The 21,644-nt window shown below is 40.8% G+C and overlaps 1 protein-coding gene across 3 annotated transcripts in view; it reads right to left on the minus strand.

Annotated features, from left to right (window-relative positions):
• faf1 (Fas (TNFRSF6) associated factor 1) overlaps nt 1-21,644 on the minus strand; it is a 386,266-nt gene that overhangs the window by 144,001 nt on the left and 220,621 nt on the right. For all 3 annotated transcript variants that reach the window (XM_041208631.1, XM_041208632.1, XM_041208630.1), the window contains one exon: nt 16,908-17,062. In XM_041208631.1, coding sequence (XP_041064565.1) covers nt 16,908-17,062 — 155 coding nt within the window. The remainder of the gene's footprint in view (nt 1-16,907; nt 17,063-21,644) is intronic.

Below are 21,644 nucleotides of genomic sequence, written 5' to 3' on the forward strand. Positions count from 1 at the left end.
GCTACACTCTGTTTGCCAAGACTGCACTAAAGAGGCCTAAATTTATTGTAAACTGAAATGGGGCTACAGTAACCAGATTCAACCAGTTAGTTAATTAACTACTCAGCTCCTACAACTGAGAATCGGACCTGAATGTGACTCCAGAGCCACAGCAATATGGTTGAATCTTAACTGTCCTCAGAAATGGAGCCAAGCAAGCCATTCAGAAAAAGTTTAATAAGCCAATGACTTAGGCATCGGATACAACAAAGGTACACCTAGGCCAATGGAACCTGTGAAGTGCTCCTCACCAACATCTGGGAACTGTGCCAGAATTGGGGAAGTTACCCACAGACTAGTCAAGCAACAATCTGAGACAGTCATATTCTCAGAATCATATCTTTCAGTCAACGTCCCAAACTCCTCCATCACCATACCTGGCTACATACCGTATCAGAGGCAGGACAGAAGTGGCTGTACATCCATAAAACCAGTTGAGTGGGATTGGCCCTCGGAGTTCTCAACATTGATTCTGGGCCCCTTGAAATCTTATTGCATCAGATCTTAAGAATTGGTATTTTTCCATGCTGAAACCACCTAGGACAACCACTAAGGAAAGCAAGGACATAGAATGCATTCTAGCTGGGGGTGGGGGAGTGCTCCAGTGTCCATCACCAAGAGTTGCTCAGTAGTAGCAATACTGATCAATCTGGCCAAATCCTCAAAGACATAGCTGTCAGACTGGGCTTGTGACAGATGGTGATAGAAACAACATGATACAAAAAACTAGTTGTCCTCATTCATTTCAATCGATCTGTCACAGATGCATCTATCCATCATAGCACTGGTACAAGTGATCAACTCCGTTCTTGTGGAGACAAAGTCCTGTCTTCACAATGATGACACATCTTCATTGCATTGTGTGGCACTACTACAGTGTTAAAAGGGATAGATTCAGGACCAATCTAGTAGCTCAAACAGGGTATCTGTGAGGCTTTGTAGACAAAAAGCAGAATTGTATTCCAACACAATCTGCAACATCATGACCTGGCATATCCTGACTATGCCATTAGCATCAAGCCAGGGGACCATCCCCGGTTCAATGTAGAAACGCATGCCAAGAACAGAATCAGGTGCACCTAAAAAAAAAGGTGAAATTACATTACAGGAGTAGATGCGCACTAAACAGGGGAAGCAGAATGCCAAAGACAGAACTAAGCGATCCACAGCCAGCAGATAGTATGCGAATCTGTAATTCTGCCAGCACTAGTCATAAATGGTACTGGACAGCTGAATAGCAGGAGGAGGCTCCACAAATGTTCCCATCCACAATGATGGGGGAGCTCGGCACATGAGCACAAAGGACAAAATTGAGTTTACAACTATCTTAAGCCAAGTGGGTTTCACCTGAGGTTCCCTCCATCACAGAATCCAGTCTTCTGAAAATTTGATTCATTCCACCTGATATCAAGAAATAGCTGAGCACACACCAGTTACACCAGCTTTGTGGTGATGGCAAATAATTTACCCTCTGACTCAGTGGAAAACTCACCACTGGTTGTGGGCCCCAACAAGACCCAGCTCTAGTGTTGAAAACACATGGTCTCGAACTAGTCACACCTCTAGCCAAGTTTTTCCAAAACAATGACATCTCCCAGACAAAAAGTGGAAAATTGCCCAGGTATGTCCAGCTCACAAAAATCAGGACAAATCCAATCTGTCCAATTACCACCCCATCTATCTACTCTCAATCATTAGCAAAGCAATGGAGGGTGTTGTTGATAGTGCTATCAAGTGGCACATACTCAGCAATAACCTGTTTCGCTCTCCACAGATGCTGCCAGACCTGTTGAATATTTCCAACATTTTCTGCTTTTATTTCAGGTTTCCAGCATCCACAGCGCTTTTTTTTTTGGCTCACCAATAACCTGTTTACTTCAGGTTCCACCAGGACCACTTGTTCCAGGCCTCATTACGGCCTTGGCACAATCATGGATAAAAGAGCTGAATCCAAGAGAGGAGAGGAGAATAACTGTCATTGATGTTAAGGCAGCATTTCAGAGTGTGGCATCTAGGAGTCCTAGTAAAATTGAAGTCAATGGAAATCAGTGGAAAACTCACCACTGGCTGCAGTCTTATCTAGCAAAAAGTAAGATGATAGTGGTCGTTGGTGGTGGCCAATCATCTCATCCCAGGACATCACTGCAGGAGTTCCTCGGGGGAGTGTCCTGGGTCTTCAGCTGCTTCATCAATAAACTTCCCTCCAACATAAGATCAGAAGTGGGTATGTTTTCTGATGTTTGCACACAGTGTTCAGTTCCAGTCACCTCTCCTTGACGGTCAATATTATTACCATCGCTGAATCCCTGAGTATCAACATTCAGAGGACCACCATTAACTAGAAACTTAACAGGGCTAGCCACAAGATCAGGTCAAAGGTTAGGTACTCTGTGGCGAATAACTTACCCTCTGACTCCCCAAAGCCTGTCCACTATCTACAAGGCACAAGTTAGGGGTGTGATGGAATACTTTTCACTTGCCTGGGTGTGTACAGCTCCAACAACACTGGACATCATCCAGGACAAAACAGCTCACTTGACTGGCATCCCATCTAAACATTCAGTCCCTCCACCATTATTGTACTATGACTGCAGTGTGTACCATCTACAAGATGCACTGCAGCAACTTTTCATGACTTCTTCAACACCACCTCCCAAACCAATGACCTCTTTCACCTTGAAGAACAAGGGTATGAGCATCTGAAAGTTTCCCTCCCAGTTACACAACATCCTGACAAGGAAAGTTTTTAAAATATTCTTTCATGGGATGTGGGCATCACTGACTAGGCCAGCATTTATTGTCATCCCTAGCTGCCCTTGAGAAGGTGGTGGCGAGCCACCTTCTTGAACCACTGCAATCTAGGTGGTGTAGGTACATCCAGAGTGCTGTTTGGAAGAAAGTTCCAGGATTCTGACCCAGTGACAGGGAAGGAACTGTGATATAGTTCTAAATCAGCATGATGTGAGGCTTGGAGGGGAACTTGCAGGTGATGGCATTTTCATATATCTGCTGCCCTTGCCCTTCTTGGTGTTATAGGTTGCAGTTTTGGAAGGTGCTGTCGAAGGAGCCTTGGTGAGTTGCTGCAGTGCATCTTGTAAATGTTATATACACTGCCAGAGTGTCGGTGGTGGACAGATTGAATGTTTAAGGTGGTGGATGGCATGCCAATATAGTGGGCTGCTTTGTCCTGCATGGTGTCAAGCTTCTTGAGTGTTGTTGGAGCTGCACTCATCCAGACCAGTGCAGAGTATTCAATTACATTCCTGACTTGTGCCTTGTGGACAGGCTTTGGGGAATCAAATGGTGAGTTATTTGCTGCAGAATTGCAGCCTCTGACTTGCTCTCATAGCTACAGTATTTATATGGGTAGTCCAGTTCAGCTTCTGGTCAATGGTAACCCCCAGATGCTGATAATGGGGGATTCAGTGATGCTAATGCCATTGAATGTTAAGGGGTGATGGTTAGATTCTCTCTTATTGGAGATGGACATTGCCTGACACTTGTATGGCACAAATGTCACTTGTCATTTATCAGCCCAAGCCTGAATGTTATCCAGGTCTTGCTGCATATGGAAATAGACTGCTTCAGTATCTGAGGAGTTGTGAATGGTGCTGAACACACATCACCACTTCTGACCTTATGATGGAGGGAAGGTCATTGATGAAGCAGCTGAAGATGGTTGAGCCCAGGATACTCCCGAGTCCTTCAAAACCACTGTCAAAATTCTAGAACACCCTATCCAAAAGTACTGCAGTGTACCTACACTGCACAGACTGCAGCTGACCACCACCTTCTAAAGGGCAATTTGGCATGGGCTCCAAAAGCTAGTATTGGCAGTGACATCCACATCCCATGAACGAATAATTAAAAAATAGTTAAGGCTTTTTTATCCAACATCATTCTGTGCCTCAAAAAATGTTAAATTAAGTATATTGAGGGGGCAGGGGTCACATATACTTCAAGTAGCAATTTTTGAGGCACAGAACTATGGCGGAAATGCGCTATATTTATGCTTGGAATTAGCTTATAACTTTTATTTGGAGGTGCTACATTTAACTATCCTAATATAAATAATTACTCATTAATATTTGGCCTCTGCATTTAGTTTCAATGTTTAGGTCGCCTTTTCATGAAGGATGGAGGGAATATATTTGTCAATTCCCCACTTCTTTAACAATTATCTGACAAGGTCTAGTGATATTATTCTACTGAGACAAATACCTGTTATCCTAACTTCTTGTGTTGCTAGGAAATCATTTACAAGTGAACCATCAAACAATACTATAGTAATTATGAATAGTTGACAAGGAGAAGTGAACAATGAACAAGTCCATCTGAAACCTTACACTAATAAAGTCATTAGATGCTGCCCTTTCAATGATTCTTTAAAACTTCTGAAGTTACAGGAATACACTAGCTCATTTGTGAGGATACTGCTAAAGAATAAATGCTGTTGGCAGAAAGCAGATCTAGTGTTAAACCATGCTGCAAATTGATCTAGACATATCAAAAGCTGTGGAGAAAAGGAGAAAATGAGAGTGTCCAACATAATCCAACAGTAATAAGAGCCCCAAAAAACCAGGAAGAAACAGTGGGAAAGTGACAAAGGCTCCAGATGTTGTGGAATCTTAATCTTTTGTAAAATAGATTGTAAAGGGCTCTACTCAGGGAGCCCTAAATAAGGCTGATACTTTAACTACCTCTTTCTAAACACAACATGCACAGACGGAACGTTTAGATGACTACTCTACTGGAAAACAGTTCAGATCATGTGCCCCTCTGTCCCTCTCCACAGAACAACAATTAAACTCCATCTGTTTCCTAACTACCTACAGCGAAATCCCTATTCAGTAGGCTAAACAGCAGGACAACATAAAACTTTGGAAGCCGTGTCCTGCACAGAGGCCCACACCTGTAGTGGATTTACAAATGGGTCAAATGGGACCAGCACGGTCAACTGCTCTCCAACCAGGCATGCATCATTCAAAGCCCTGTTTGTGCCAAGGGTCAGCAGCTGTGAATATGGTTAATTACTTGATGATTAGGAATGACAGGTGAGGAAAACCTGCTGCTGAAAGGTGCCCAAGCTACTTAACACACACGGCTGCATGGCAGATGCAGGAGAAGGAGGGGTACAAGTCCCAACATGCACACTGTATTGACCTGTAGCTATACAATACCTAATAAATACAATAGCAACATGCTGAAATTTAACATGCAAGTGAACTGTTAACACAAGTATTCACAAATATCATTAACTCTTTCTGGAATATGTATGCTAGTTGAAATGTCAATTCGGTTTAGACTAATAATTAGCTGGATTTTCATCTGTCAACGAAACTCTTGACAAATATTTTAAAAAAGCAGTTTCTTGAAAGACTATCAAAAAGAAAATTAAAAGACATATAAGGTTGTCATTTTGTTGAGCAAATTTCCAATACCACTTTTCAATAGTAAATATACTTCAAACTTGTTACTTAAAAAAAAATCTTGAACTAGTAAATAAAGAGCAAAACAAAACAACTCCAGGCAACCAATTCAGCTCGAGGAATATAGTTGGCTGTAAAGGATATTCTTACTGGGCCAAATTATGGAACAAGGCAGAATTCAAAAATGCCTACTGGTAGCCAAAAAGATTAATTACCCAATAAAACAAAAGTATGACTACTTTACGCCTGCAATATCCCATCAAGAATTAAATTGTCACACTTAAAATTAATTTTCACAGTAAAAAAAATTTCAGAATAATGCACTGTAATTAACTTGACCTTGAGGAACTTTTAGAAAAATTTGTATCTCTTATTAAAAACTTTCTATCACTTAACATAATGTAATATTGTGGTGTATTCTAAGGTTGTGGCCAGCTTTCAGTGATGCTGAACCCTTGGTACTTTGGTACGCATAGCCCAAATTGCAAAATTCAATGCAATCGGACACCATGAGCCAATCAGATCCTCAATTTTTTTTTTACCATGTCTGTCCATCATATTGTAAGGTTACCCTGACGTGTAGTAATGTAGCATTAACAATTCTTCTTGAAGCCTTTGTTAAATAGGGAAATAATACTCTTAAGTAGCAATATTATTACAATCAGTTTATGACCTTACTAACATTTAAAAAGCAATCCGAGTAACATCTATTGGCCAATAAAACTAGCTTCCTTTAACCAATAGAACAAGACCACAAGATTTTACTTTTTTTAAGCAAAGTAAACTTTATTGTATATACAAGACAAACAAAACTAGCACTATTAATTTCACAATATGGTTTATAATTATATATGTCACATGCTCAGGATTACTTCCTACTTCCCTAAGAATTCTCTTATAAGACACATCAATCTCAAAAATTATTTACTTCTGTAGGGACCACCCATAAGTTTGCCGCAGTCCTCTTGAGAATTTTCCTCAGCTCCAGCTATTTTCAGAGGTAAAAATATCATTTACCCTCTCCTGACCGTGAAGGCCTTAGTCCCTTGTGTCCAAGGTACTCTGCTGGTTACTTTCTTTTGCAATAAGACACTGTGAGGCCTACTGTAGATTTTCCCACTAGCCTCAAACTAGACAATCTTCCAGCTTCTGCTCGTCACAAAATTCAAACTGAGATTAAACCTCACCTGCCTTCCATGTGGTCAACAATAAAGTAAGTGTTTTACTCTACATAGAGTGCAGGTCTAACTGTCATTTATTTTGGCTAACTTCTCTCAGTGAGTTGCAAACCATATGAGGTCCAAACTGCAACTAAAAACCTCTCCCAGCAAAAATCCGGATAAACTGAAACCAGAGAGCCTTCCTAAGCTCCACCCATCTCCATGGCTTGCTCTGGGTTATCCTCAAATCAAACTTTAAGCAAATTATCCCTCATTTACAATTTTTGAGCTAAATAGGCCAAACTGTTGTTTTATAGCTCCCCCTCCTCTATTTTGACTCTATTAAATAAACACAGGTAACCTTCTGAACTGCCATTTCTTTAGGTGTTCTGGCAATTACCAAAGCCCAGCATTTTAATCACTTTACCTTTACAACAATGATATTCCCAGAACTAAACATTACCTTTAAAATGTTAACATGAACAATAAACTAGACATTTGCAAACAATATTGTGAGATAATGAAAATTTTGTAACCACCTCCTTAATGATAAAAATTAATCTGCCACATGGCAAGAAAAATAATACAGGTACAGGACAGACATAAAAGTTCTCTTTGTTCCTTCCTAGGAGGAAGACCTTGAAACTTTAGGATAGGCACTTGCCTGAGAAAGGCTACAGCCTATGGCCTGTAAATATATGACATGACAATCAAGGAAAGGGAGATAGAAGAGGATGTTTTGCAGCCATATTGTTTAACATAACATGGGTTTGTAGCTACAAGGACAGAATGTAACAAAATTGGCATTGAGTATAACTATGTGATATCCAATGAGGTCAATGTGATGTGTCTAGTGCGTGGGTGGAGAGAATAAGCATGCTTCGCGCTGTGTACTACTGGTTCTCATTTTCAGTCCACACAGCTAGCGAGCAGCAGTCCAAAATGGAGAGCCAAATGCCCAAATCTCTCCATCAATGCAGAGCCTCTTCTTCGGCGTCCTTTGCTGTGCCTCCTTATAGTGACACACAGAAATTGCCCTAGGCTGCAAGGTCCCTCACTCATGGGCCCAGGCTGAAGGGTCAGAGGAACTTGGAGGTGGGTTGGCCCTCAGCCATGTAGTGTGTAGGCCCAGTGGCATGTGGACGTGACCTGGCGCTCATGAACCAAACTCGCAGTTGTGGGTGAATAGCTCCACTGCCTTGTGGGTACCTCTGGAGGGTTGAAGGCTAAGAGAGTAAACTCTGGCAAAAATCTAGAGTGCAGTCCAAAGGTGGACTGATGTCTAAATATGCCATCTTTCTGGCAACTCCTGCAACCAAACCAGTCCAAAATGCAGTGTTTTACATTCCTTTGACCCCAATAGAAGAGGTCAAGAGAGGGTCCCTGACATTTGGGCAGCCTAGATTCTCCGCAAATTTTGCCTAGGCTTGCACCCTGGAGAGGACATTCAATTTCACCGCAGAATGTTAATGCAACACAGGACACAGCAGTAATGAATGATAAGCCTTATTTGAAAGGTGTGATAAACAGGTTGCTATGGGCTGTTTCAAATGGTAGGAAGGACCAACATGTCCCAATGATCAGCCATCACTCACTCAAGTCAGACAACCCGACTAGCAAAGTGCTGACTTGCCATGGTCCACCTGCTATAATGGGTGCTTGGAGCTTAGTCTCTGCTAAACAAATGGACCAATCTATCATAAAAACAAAAAAACTGCGGATGCTGGAAATCCAAAACAAAAACAGAATTACCTGGAAAGACTCAGCAGGTCTGGCAGCATCGGCGGAGAAGAAAAGACAAGTCTTTTCTTCTCCGCCGATGCTGCCAGACCTGCTGAGTTTTTCCAGGTAATTCTGTTTTTGTTTTGGATCAATCTATCACACCAGGCAAACAAACAACAAATGAAGAAAAATGCTAACTCTTCAAACGGTAAGCTAGAATGTCAGGACCATGTGAATGGGACCGAATGACGACTTGCAGCTATTGATAATGCCCGCAAGACAACTGTGATTAATGTGGAATGAACATTGACATAGCTTACCTATGACAGACAAGGCTCACTTTGGCAGGGAACGAGTTCATTGGAAACCTGTGAACAGGGTATGGGCTTCGCTATAAAGAACTCACTGTCCTCGAGGAGAGAATCACCCACGTATGGTTCAGAACATGTTTTCTCTACCTGCCTTTCAATTCAATCAGGGTCAACTAACCTCATGAGTATCTACGCTCCAATACGGTGCTCGACTACAAAGGCGAAAGATCAGTTCTTCGGGGAGTTGACAATGCTATCAGCAAAATCCCCAAGTCAGAACATCTTTACCTGTTGGGGGCTTCAATACAAGAGTGGGTGAGGACAATGAGACATGGCTCTCCTGACAGACATGATGGCTTAGGAAAGATAAATGAAAAATGGACAGAGACTTCTTGGGCTTTGCTAGTACCATTAGCTTTGTATAAGCACATTTTCTCTCAAATTTTTCTTTCAAAATAAACCATGCCACAAGGTGTCCTGGAGACATCCAAGATCAGAACATCGACAACAGCTGGACCCAATCACCACCAGACCTGGTTCTCTCAATAGCATTCTCAACATACACAGCTACTGCAGCGCTGACTGTAATACAGATCACTCCCTGGTGTGCACCAGGGTTAGGATGCAACCCTTGAAGCTTTTTCATTTAAAGCTGAAAGGTCATCCTCATTTCAACTGCCTACCCAGAAAAGAACCACAGTTCCTTGACTCGATTGAAGAAGTGATCTCCAGCATTGCCACACAAAACACAGAAGTGGAACATATTTCAAGATACAATTTACAACACCACTACAATATCACACATTAATTGTGAGAGATATCTGAGCAAGATGATTCCGAATGCACTAAGAGTCGCTTGAGGTAAAGTCCGACAGGTTGCTCGGTGCTGAGTCAATGACTTTTGGTCACAACTTTGCCAGTTTATCCAGATGTCCTTTGACACAGAGAATGCTAGAGGCATGTGTGATGGCAACAGGTCCATCAGCAAAGAAAACAGCTCCATCCTTGAAAACAAAGGAGGGAGAGATTATCACCAACTGCAATAAACAGCTGGAGAGATTAGGTAGAATACTACTGGAGTTGCATTCCAGGGAGAACACAAGGAGGTTCTGGACACCATAGACAGCTTGCCTGTTATGGAAGAGCTGGATATGGAACCCATAGTGCAGAAACTTAGCAAAGCTATTGCCTCGCTTTCCATTGGCAAAGCTCCAGATGATGAGGCTATATCACGTGAACTCATCAGGCAGGGGAAACTGGCATTCATTGAGCATCTGGATGGACTTCTCTGTCCCTGCTGGAGGGAGGGAGGGAGCAGTGCCCCAGGGTACATGTGTCGCAAAGGTTGTGACTCTACACAAGAACAGCACTGCTTGCAACTATAGAGACATTGCCCTGTTGAGCATTATAGGAAAAGTATTTGCCCGGGTTGCCCTTATCAGACTGCAGCTCCTGGCTGAATGTATCTATCCTAAATCGTAGTGTGGTTCCAAAACTGCAAGATCCACAACTGTCATGATCTTCTCAATCCAGCAGCTGCAAGAGAAAATACCATGAACAAAGGAGCCCACTATATATTGCCTTCATCGATCTCACTAAAGCATTTGATCATGTGAACAGAGGTGGTCTCCTGGAGAAAACTGGTTGCCTGCCAAAGCTGCTCAATGTGATCTCACCCATCATAATGTCATGGAAAGAGAAGGTCAGCTTTGATGGACAACATCGGAATCATTTGAGATCCTTTGGAACTGTTGGAAACAGGGTTGTGCTCTGACGCTGATGCTCTTGGCATATTCTTCTCTTTGCTGCTGTCATATGCTTCCAGATTATTTATAGAGGGTGTCTACTTACATACAAGAACTAATGGAAAAATGTTCAGCCATTCCTGTCTGCTATCCAAGGCCTAAAGTGAGCTGTCCTCATCAGAGTTTCTCTACGCCAATGATATTGCACTAACATTCCATGACAAGAAACACCTTCAGCAGCAATGGACAGACTCTCATGCCTGTAAAGAATCTGGTTTGACCATCAGCATCAGGGAGGCAAATGTCATGTTCTAGGTTGCTGCCATACAGCTATCTATCAGGATTGATAATGTGACGCTGAAGGTTGTTAATAGCTTCAGTTATCAAGGTTCCACAATCACCCAGCAATCTGTCACTTTATGCTGAAGTCAATACATTTTTTGCAAAAAGTGCAGCAGTTATGCCCAGGCTGAGTGACAGCGTATGGAACAACAGCAAGCTAACTGAAAACACTAAACTGCGAGTCTACTAAGCCTGTGCCCTCAGTACACTCCTCTATAGTAGTGAGACCCGGGAAGCCTGCTCTAGGCTGGAGGAAAGGCTGAACAGTTTCCACCTTCATCGTCTCAGGTGTATCCTCGGCATTTCTTGGCAGGACAAGGTCACCAACTTAGAGGTCTTGAAGTATGCTAATTCCATCAGCACACAAGCATTGTTAAGCTAGCAACATTTGCACTGGCTCGGCCACTGGATGCATGACAGCTGAATACACAAAGACCTTCTGCACAGTGAACTGGCTACTAGGTCATGGCCTGCTGGATGCCCATACCTGCACTATAAGGACTCTTGCACGCGAGATACAAGGTTGGCAGGCATCAATGCAGACAACGTGGAGACAATTGTGATCTCTGGAGGCTGACTGTTTGGACAGACATTGGAAGAGGCAAGGAAAACTGGGAAGCTCATCTAACTAAGAAGATAGCCCAAAGGAAACAGAGGCCAGTGAATCCTACACCTTTCAGCTCACTGTCTTCATTTGCAGCAAATGTGGCAGAGACTATCATGCCAGAGTGGAGCGCCTGAGCCACACCAGGCAATGGTTAACAGAATTGACATCAAGGTGCAAACCACCATCTCACAAATTGTAAGGCTGCCAAAGAAACTATGAAACATGCGAATAGTTATACAAATGGATTGAAACAAAGGCACAAGGAGTGGGTGTTGGAACAAATGCTTTAGAATACGAACAATCTGTATATTGAGCTTGGAAATGTAAAGCAATTGTCCAGCTAAAACATGCAAGATTTTGTTGTGATTATTGCTAAGTGCATATTTAATTATTGCACGCTTAATAACTCTGACATCTAACATTTAGTGTTGTGAACACTATTGATTTGGAGAGTAAATTATTAGTAAGAACAAGCTGGGCTACCCATCCAACATCCAGGCAATAAAGGGACTAAAGATAAAAATAAGATTTAAAAGAGTAAGCTAAAGCAAAGCTGAAATATTTACTCTACGGACATATGCACTGAATGAAATAGGTATTAAAGATGAAAAACTAGACCACAGAAATGTTTCTATGAAGTACTTTACTTGAAGCATTTCTTATATCCAACCAATTTTATTCAACATTCACTGAATTACCTTCTTTCACGTAAATTATTCCAATGAACAATTTTAATACCAGAAATATGAAAGACAGATGCCTAAATTCACACAAAACGATTACACTCAAAAGCATTATTTGACGAAGCTATTTCTTTTCACAATGAATTTACTTTCATTTAATTGGTTTGACTAGTTTAATTAGATTTACAAATTTTGCTATATGAATTTTATGAATCATTCTTTGCATCCTCAGTGTCACACTCAAGAATTCTTAGGATTAGAATCTACATCTACACCTATTTCCTCAATGTTTGTTAATACTTTGAACATTTCATCAGTGTCAAAGGCAATGTCTGTAGTATCACTCTCTACATTTTCTGTGTCACTGTCTGCATTTTCATTGTTTGTTGAAACATTAAATATTTCATGGTAGACCACATTAGAAGTTCTTCCTTCTTGAGCCAAAATAGATTTTTTTGGTGATACTACTCAGCTCTTATATTTTCTGATGTTTTTCAAGAAGTGTTTTGATTTTGTTGTTCCCATAAGAAGAATGCTCAGTGGGTCAGGTGGCTCAATTAAGGCTGACAATCATACTTTACCATTCACGCAATACATTGAAGGTGATTCTTTTTTTTAACTTTGGTGCACTACAAGATTCACATTTCTCTGATCTACTGCCAATATTCTGGGTCTGACTCAATTATGATGAGGATCAGAGATGAAAACTTCCTTAAAGAGTCTTGGTCTCTTGTAACACTGTTTCTTCTTGCAGCACTGCTTCTTCTTTCATTCTGTCACTCTGTCAATCTCTGACTCTAGCCTCTTCATTTCCTTTTCTCCAATTGTCGCCTGTCACTTTCGGTCAACTTTTTGCCTTTTTACTCCAGCCTTTTCAGCTTCTCTGTCTTAGCCTGCTGCTTACCGTTTTCCCTTACCAAATACTAATGAGGAGTGTCTCAGAACATAACTTACATGAAACAAATAAAATGAGAAAAAACATAAGTGAAATATGAAAGAAAGTTGGGGATTTATTACGTAAATTCATTCCTGGAATGCATGGTTGAGGTTGGTTCAAGCATGTCTGAGTTACAGTGTCAGTGGGGGCACAGTGTAGGCAGGGCCATGGTACCTCCTACAAGGAAGCCAAAGAACCCCTTCTAGCTTCTCAAAGTGGCTGGGGCCTTTAAACTTAGCTGCTTTACGACAGCAAGTCATAAACTTCCCCACGACGCTGCTGCCCTAAACAGAAAGGACACCAGGGCTGCTGCACTGCACATTGCTCACCAGGCTTGGGACGGAAGATTGCATGAGAAATGTGCAGCTCCCGGCTTGGGTAAGTGAAAAGAAGGAGAATGGCAACCCTATGTTGATTGCTACTCCACTGAAGTTCTGGGCCAATTATTCCTCTTCTAACAGTATTTCCCCCACTTCACTCTCCACTGATTTCCGCTCTAGACATTCTGCTCTCTGCGTCAGTATCCTGGACGTGTTCCGTTCCCAGGTCCATCTCAAGTGCTCCAGTTCTATTCTCTGCTTCACAGGCCTACAGCACATGATCCTGTTCTCTTCCATTCCTGTCTTACAATTGAAGTTCATCCACAGTAAGTCAGCTCCGTTCTTCCTACACTCAGTACTAATAGGAGTAGCCCCATTCATTTCTGCTCTCCACAATTCAACACTTGCTCCAGATGCCTTCCCCAGTTCAACACTCCCGTTTCTATCAGTCTCTCTGCTCCTATCTCCACTCCCCAAGTTAGGGTTACCAACCAGAGGCGTGTGTTTCAAGAATGAAAAATCTTATTCCTCTCCTCTTTCCCCACCCATATCACCTTTGGCTTTTCTGGACTCTGCTTCACTCCCTCCCCATTTCAGATTCAGTCCCTGGACACCAGCCTGCATCTTCCAGCATTGTCTCAGATCATTTGGTCACTCTGCTCCAGGCCTAGCCCAGAAATACTTTTGTTGTAATGCAAGAGAATAAAGAAAAACAATTCCCAGACATGCCAATATCAGTCAAGGCACTGCCCCCCATTAAAATCCACTCCTTAGTCAGACTCTGACCACCGCATATTTTTCTCTCAAAAAAATTTAGTCCAAATTTTACAAACAACAGAAAGGAAGTTTACATTTAAAAAGTACTTTTGAAAAAAAAATCTATTATGCATGGGGAACAAAGGGCACACTGAGAAAATCTTGAACGGCTTTGAGCAGTCAACTGAGCCATTTGTTTCTGTTATTTTTAGCCAACAAGTTTCACAGCAAACACAGGTGCAAGGTTTTTTAAAACTTATTTTTTCAAGGGAAGTGGGCATCACTGGCTAGGCCAGCATTTATTGCCCATCCTTAATTGCCCTTGACAAGGTGCTGGTGAGTCCCCTTCTTGAACTGCTATATAGTTCCAAGTCAGCATGATGTGTAGCCTAGAGGGGAACTTGCTGGCGGTGGCCTTCCCACACATCTGCTGCCCTTGTCCTTCTTGGTGGTTGAGGTTGTGGCTTTGGAAGGTGTTGCTGAAGGAGCCTTAGTGAGTTGCTGCAGTACATCTTTTAGATACGCTGCTGTCACTGTGCATCAGTGGTGGAGGGAGTGGATTTTAAGGTGGTGGATGGGGTGCCAATCAAACGGGCTGCTTTGTCCTGCATTGCGTCAAGCTTCTTTAGAGCTGTTGGAGCTGCACACATCCAGGCAAGTGGAGAGTATGCCTCACACTCCTAACTTGTGCCTTGTAGATGCTGGACAGACTTTGGGGGGTCAGGAGGGGAGTTACTCATGGCAGAATTCCCAGCCTCTGACCTGCTCTTGCAGCCACAGTATTTATATGGCTGGTCTAGTTCAGTTTCTGGTCAAGAGTAACCCTGGGTTGCTGATAGTGAGGGATTTAGTGACGGTAATGTCACTGAATGTCAAGAGGAGATGGTTAGATTCCCTCTCGTTGGAGGTGTCATTGCATGGCACTTGTGTTATGCGAATGTTATTTATCAGCCCAAGCCTGAATGTTGTCTGGGTCTTGCTGCATATGGGCACGGACTGCTTTAGTATCTGAAAAGTTGAGAATGGTAAACATTGATGTCCTTCGACTGAGCTCCAGCAACCACAACCATCTCCCTTTGTGCTAGGTATGACTCCAACCAGTTGATAGTTTCGCCCTAATTTCCACTGACTTCTGTTTTGCTTGGGCTCCTTGATGCCACACTTGGTAAAAATCTGCCTTGACGTGAAGGGCAGTCACTCTCACCTCACCCCATGGTGCTCCATTTAGCTCAGATGGTGGCATCGATAATTAAGGATTGATATTTGTGACAACTCCTCCAAAATGCAACCACAGGAATCTCAATTTTGCAAAAGCCTTAATGTTATCACCAGCATAGAGACCCTTGAGTTGGGTTTTCCATCTTGCTTGGCCATTCTGCTGACTTCATGAACCAGGTCATTCCTCATGTGGCCCCATATTAAACAATGGAGGCTGCAACTAGAGACTGGCCTTGGTATCATGAGGCATCACTTAAACTAACTGGAAAATTTGTATCCTTAGTCAGTAGCTCTGTTTCCCAGGCTCTCCTGATTCTAGAGCATCTCTGAATAAAAAGTAGTCTCACTTTAGGATTCCCTTTGTTTTTAAGAACTCAACAATAACTTTAGCAACTATGCGTAGTAATGCCAAAGTATTTGCAAGATAACATCACATGCTATAAAAAGTCATGACTGGGAATACATGTTATAGCAAGAGTAATATTTTGCCCCAAGGTTTGCATAATAAATTTCCTCAACACGCTCATTTTAATTATCCCAGTTTCAAATAGTCTGGCCTTTTTTAAGTCAGTGTACTGATAGAAAAGCATATTAACTAACTGCTCTTAAAGCATTATACAAACTATCTTTGTTCATTTCACCTAATGATGTCTGGAAAGATTTGATAGATATGTTTAAAGGAGTAGTGAAGTCTAAGTGTAGTGTTTTGCTCAGAAGGCTCTCCATTTCTTTTGAGGAAGAGACACAAATCAAAAACATTTTTAAAAAAGCTTTAGGGTAAAGTGGTCTACTATCGGTATGACAACGCCTGGCAGGAGTTTATACAATTATTCTTTGCAAGGGTTTAACCACTATCCACCTACGTTAATAATTATGCAGTTTGTGTGCACTTCCTATCTGCATCATTTGACCTACAGTTATCAGGATTTTGACATACTTTTTGTCATTATAAATTCCAATGCTGACATTTTTAATGAAGGACATTAACGTAGAGTTATCACTCTGATTGCATAATTTGGTCACTTCTTCCTACAACAATCTGAGCATACTTGCTGAATTATTTTTTCAACAGCCATTTTTCCTTCAGTAATTGAAATTTATAAAGGATCAAAAGAAAACATATAATAAAGAACACAAGTTCATCAAACACATTTTCTGAACTACATAGGCCAGGCTTTCTTTCCTTCTAGGCTGCTCCATAACAGTTGGGACAGAGTATCCCTGATCAGTTCATTTGGAAATAATGGGTCCATGAATTCAGGTTGGGTTGAGAAAGGCATAGCCTTGAGATCCATTCTGGGGTGAATGCCAACTTATTGTGTGACAGGGTCATGGAACTCTACATAAGGGGTCTAATGCCACACTCCCCAGTGTTTCCAATAAACTGCTAAAGGATTCTCTATCAGCAATATCAAATAAAATTCTTACAAAGAAACTAAAATGAAAAAATTATCTCCATAAACTGGGGCACCACTTAGATTGCACAATACTTACTTTGTATTTACTCCCCTTCAAAGTAACATTAAAGTTGGATCACAGCACATTTAGAAAATGTATTTTTTTCTGCTCATAATGCGTCAGTAAGAAATATTAAGCTCAAATTAAAACAAATGTAAGTTAGATAATAAAATTGAGTACCTTGCTCTGTTAGATTCCCTTGTCATGTCCCATGCCCAAGTGATAAAATTTTGACTGAGGTAGGAGACAATAGATTCAGCACACAGCAGTTGGGAACAGAACACATTTGTAAGAACACTGTCGTCATGATGGAGGTAGATGGCAAGCAGCTTTCTCTGATAAAATAAAGTACAGATTAGTGATTTTAAAATTGCCAATATAACGAGCCCTTCTCTGTAACATCCTTCATTATACAAAAATATATCACTTAGAGCTCCTTCAGTAACACAGAAGCTACACAGAATATCATCACTGCAACGGGAATTTTTGCATAGCTCCCAGATATTGCCACATTATGCCGGAAGCTTTGTGTATTTTACCCTTACAGAGCAATATTGAAGTCATCTCATAAATCTCATAAAAGTAGTGGAACATCGATAATTAAAGCAAACTTTGTCTAATACCATTCACAATATAATTTTTATTTTCTAATTGAATTCAAGTTTGTCCAGTTAATTATAATTTTTCACCTGCTCTATAATTTCTATACCTCATCATTTCATTTATTCTACATAGATTTCTCATATGAATTGCAACATTTAGGTCTCTGCTTCCTTGAAGCAAACTGCAATACAGCAAACAGATAGTTTGACTTATTTTACACAGTGAAGGGCTTTGTTCAGTTTCTCATGCTAATGGGACATTAATATTTCATTTTATTATGGAATGCTGAGAAATGCATAATTTGTTTGCTGAGAAATATTATGCTTAAACTTGGATTATGTTTGGATCAAGATCTTTGTAAATTGCAGACAAAAACTGCTAATTAGAAAATCTTTATATCACAACCTGTTTAAATCATTCATTCATCAGTTTAATGTCAACAAAAATAGAAAACACAATGCAAATTTTACAGAAAAGAGACTTGATTTCTAACATATGTTGCAGTCTCTAGATAAAATCTGGCATGGAATTGAGTGCGCTAAAATAAGATAAGCAGTGTATGGTTTCTGTTCATTCAGAATTGCTCATCTATACTCGGATGCCATAACTGGATAGATACATCAGACTACATACTTAGATCAAATTATCATTGAGAGATAGGTGTGGCAAGATTAAGGTTTCTGATACATGAAACAAAAAGACAAAAATGTTGTTTAAATAGTGTAACATTTAACAGTACTTGTAACTATGGAATATACTCATGTTTATAAAAGTATTTTCTACTATTAAGATAATGTGGAAATCTTTATTATATGAAATAAAGAATTTGCATTTATATAAGCCTTTCACACCTCAGGACCTCCAGAGTCCTTAACCAATGAAGTACTTCTGAAGTATAGTTCATAGAATTATACAATACAGGAGGAGGCTATTCTGCCTATCATATCTGGGCCAATTTGTCCAATTAGTCCTATTTCCCGGTTCTTAGCCCACAGCCCTGCAATTTTGTCCCTATCAAGCATAAACCCAAAAGCTGCTGTTGTAATGTAAGGAAATAGAGCAACCAATTTCATGTAGTAAGGAACCACAAACAGCAATGAGGCAAGTGACCAGATATCCTCTTTCCTTTTTAAGTGGTGTTGGTTGAAAGATAAAATGTTGGCCAAGACATTGGGCCAACCCCTTAGTCTTCTTCAAATAATGCCAAGAGATCTTTTCTGGGCAGATGGGGCCTCCGTTTAATGCCTCCTCTGAAACACAGCACCTCCATCAGTGGGACACACCTATGATTCTACATTAGAGTGTTAGCCAGGATTATGCACTCAAGTTCTGGAGTGTGACTTGAACCCCGACACTCTTATCCAGAGGTGAGAATGCTGCTACCATTGAGCCAAGGCTTACACCTACTATACATCTACCATGGAGCAAAATTTCACACAAACTATAACATATGTCATTCCCCATCTATGTTTATTAGGTACAATATCACTTTGCAAAACTAGAAGTGACAACATTCACTTAAACATTAATCACATAAAAGGGAAGAATGGCCCTAAAATATGCATCTGGTACAATTTTTCCCTTCAAAATTATTGCAGTTTTCAGTTTAAATACAACAGTTTATCCTGACTAAATCTGAACTTTGAAGTCCTGTACTGCTGATATGCAATATCTGATTAGGATATAAAAATATGTTGATGGCCTTGTGGCGTTTAATTAAAAAGAGGCAGAAGATCAGCCACAGTCTGTTCAGTTGCTCATCCATTCTACATTTCAAAGCCCAGTGTGCAATATCCAGGTTACTCCACTAGAATCCCTGCTATTGTATGAAGGTTGTTAGAGAAGGAGGGCAAGGCTATGTTTGCTCAATGATTAGGCTTCAGAATAAGCTTCTAGCTCCTAGAGAGACAGCTACCCACTCATTCATTGGGCCAATTCAAAAGCCTGGAAAGATTAAACACCCCTGCTGAGCAGGCAACCAAATGCAGGCAGAAAAAAAGAAATAAAAATTCTTTAAAAACTCTTAGATGACTTCATTATTTTCTGCATACGAAACTTTAAGACAGTGTTTAGTTAGTGAAAAACCCACATTGACCTTTTCTAAACCCTTAATCTGTTCTTTGTAGTACTGTTGCTTTGTGGCAAGCGGATGGCTTTCCTCTCTTTTCACTGTAAGCCATTAGAAAAGGTCTTGTGAAACAGTCACACTACTTAAGGATAAATTCCCACCTAAGCAACCACCCCCCCAGCCCCACACCCACCCATCAAATACTACACAGAAAACAAGAAAAGCGACTTGTATAGTGTAGGAAAACAGACTACGCACAATTTATACTGTGCCTAGGATGATTTCACTAGCACGTTATCAGTTACTGAAAAAATGCAAGATCTAGATAGGGTCCTGCATCTTTTGAACAGAGCAGCATAGGGACACAGATTTCACGACTAAGTATCAGATTTTGTAATTCATTGTTGCCAGGAGATAATGTGATGCACAACAAAAGCAGCTCTGTTATCAGGAAGCATGTTAACTTTATACTATTATAATGGTATGAATCCTACTGTTAGGGAGAAGTGTATATGATTACAATTTGATTTAGCAAGTTACAGAGAGGTTTAAATACTGGAAGCATATTTTCTTCTTGTACAGTTATTTAAAAGGGCATTTGCCATTTCAACAGATTTGGAATCCAACTCTCTTCAAGCTAGTTGCAATTCTCCAGGCTACTTGCAAAAAAGGGCTTGTGTTTCTCATGAATTTTCAGACTGCTGCTAGAGGTCTTGGGTTCCAACATCAGAGTTGTGCAGTTTCAAAATATTGGCGGATTGGCTGGAAAGAAACTGATAATGATTAATTTCAATGTACTTATTACTGCCCTAAACCTGAGGGAGCATCCAGCAGCAAGGGTATAATAGAGTAGGCAATGATCAGTCTCTTGTTACTCAGGAGATATCAAATCCTATCTATCCAGCTCTTTTCCCTAAAATGATAGAAGTGACAGGAAGTGAGCAGCACCAGGTGTGTGCGGTGAAGCCAGTTGCAAGGCTTTCTAATGACATATCAAGGAGGGACAGGTCTTCTCAATCTCAAGATTCCAACAGATGAGACCAGCCACCTCACCGCCACTTAAAAGGTACAACAGGATAGGTTCCAGAACATACACAAGTAAACGGTCAGCAAGAGAAAGCACTAGAAATTGGACGGTTTTAGATTTGGCTGTGCTTTATATCAATTGTGTTCAGGCACTTTCTTGGGATAGTGTTGATGGTGATCGTAGTAGATGAAGCAATGAGTTTAATTGTGGGTGAACTAGTACAAAAGGAAAGGTGCATTTTGACCATCACATGTGCAGGACTGTTTATGCAATAGGCTGATGTGATACTAAGTTCAAAGTTTCGTCACTGAGAGCTGGCCATATGGTTTCTGTTGCTTGCATTGGTGGTTCAACAACAGTTTCTTTACGTTGTCCTGCACTTTGCTCAATTTAAGTATCTTCCTCTTCCATGCTCAAGTCTCTTTGGATAGCAATTTTGCAACTAGGCATTCTTTGGAAGACCGTTGTGGTGCTGTATTCTAAGATGTCCCAATCTGTCCATACATCTGAAGCGCTGTCCGAAGAGGCCAATAATAATCCTGATGGCTCTATGCAATTTGTTGAATTTGCTCTCTGCTGCTCTTCATCGTTGTTAGAAGCGAGGATTAAAAAAAGGTAGCACGGGTCTTACAAGAAGCCTACTGGTACTTATTTTCTGTCAAATAATCCTCAAAAGGTACAATGTCTTAAAATTAATATGTCATGACTATTGCCTGGGAACTGGGTATTCACTTGCAGATCACCCATTACCATTAAAGCAGGATCATGCATGTTGGTAAAGTGGAAGCGATTCCATCTTATAAATGTGAAGGAATTGTGTGCAAAGGTCAATATGGCAATATGGGTGTGAGAAATTCTGCCACCTGAAAATACAATTGAATATCCATCTCATTTTGTTGCCAGTTGAAATAGTTTGATATTTTGGCCTGGAATTTGTGATCAGCAATGAAACAAAGAGGCTTGCTGCTGATCTTGAAGAAAGACGAGAATTTTACCTCTCTCATCGTATAATTGATTGAAGAGCTCTTTAATGGGGATTCCCAGTGTGGAGGTGCACTGATGGCATCAAGCTACCCAAGCAGCTAATGACATTATAGAATTCTCACAGACAGGCAACCAGCAAATGAAAAGCACTGAAATCAAATCGCTTTTTTAAAAAAGTTACATAAAGCAAAATAAAGATTGGGACATACATATGGGGTGAAGATAGAAGCTGAAC

This window comes from Carcharodon carcharias, chromosome 16 (genome assembly GCF_017639515.1).
Source record: "Carcharodon carcharias isolate sCarCar2 chromosome 16, sCarCar2.pri, whole genome shotgun sequence".
Lineage (NCBI taxonomy): Eukaryota > Metazoa > Chordata > Chondrichthyes > Lamniformes > Lamnidae > Carcharodon > Carcharodon carcharias.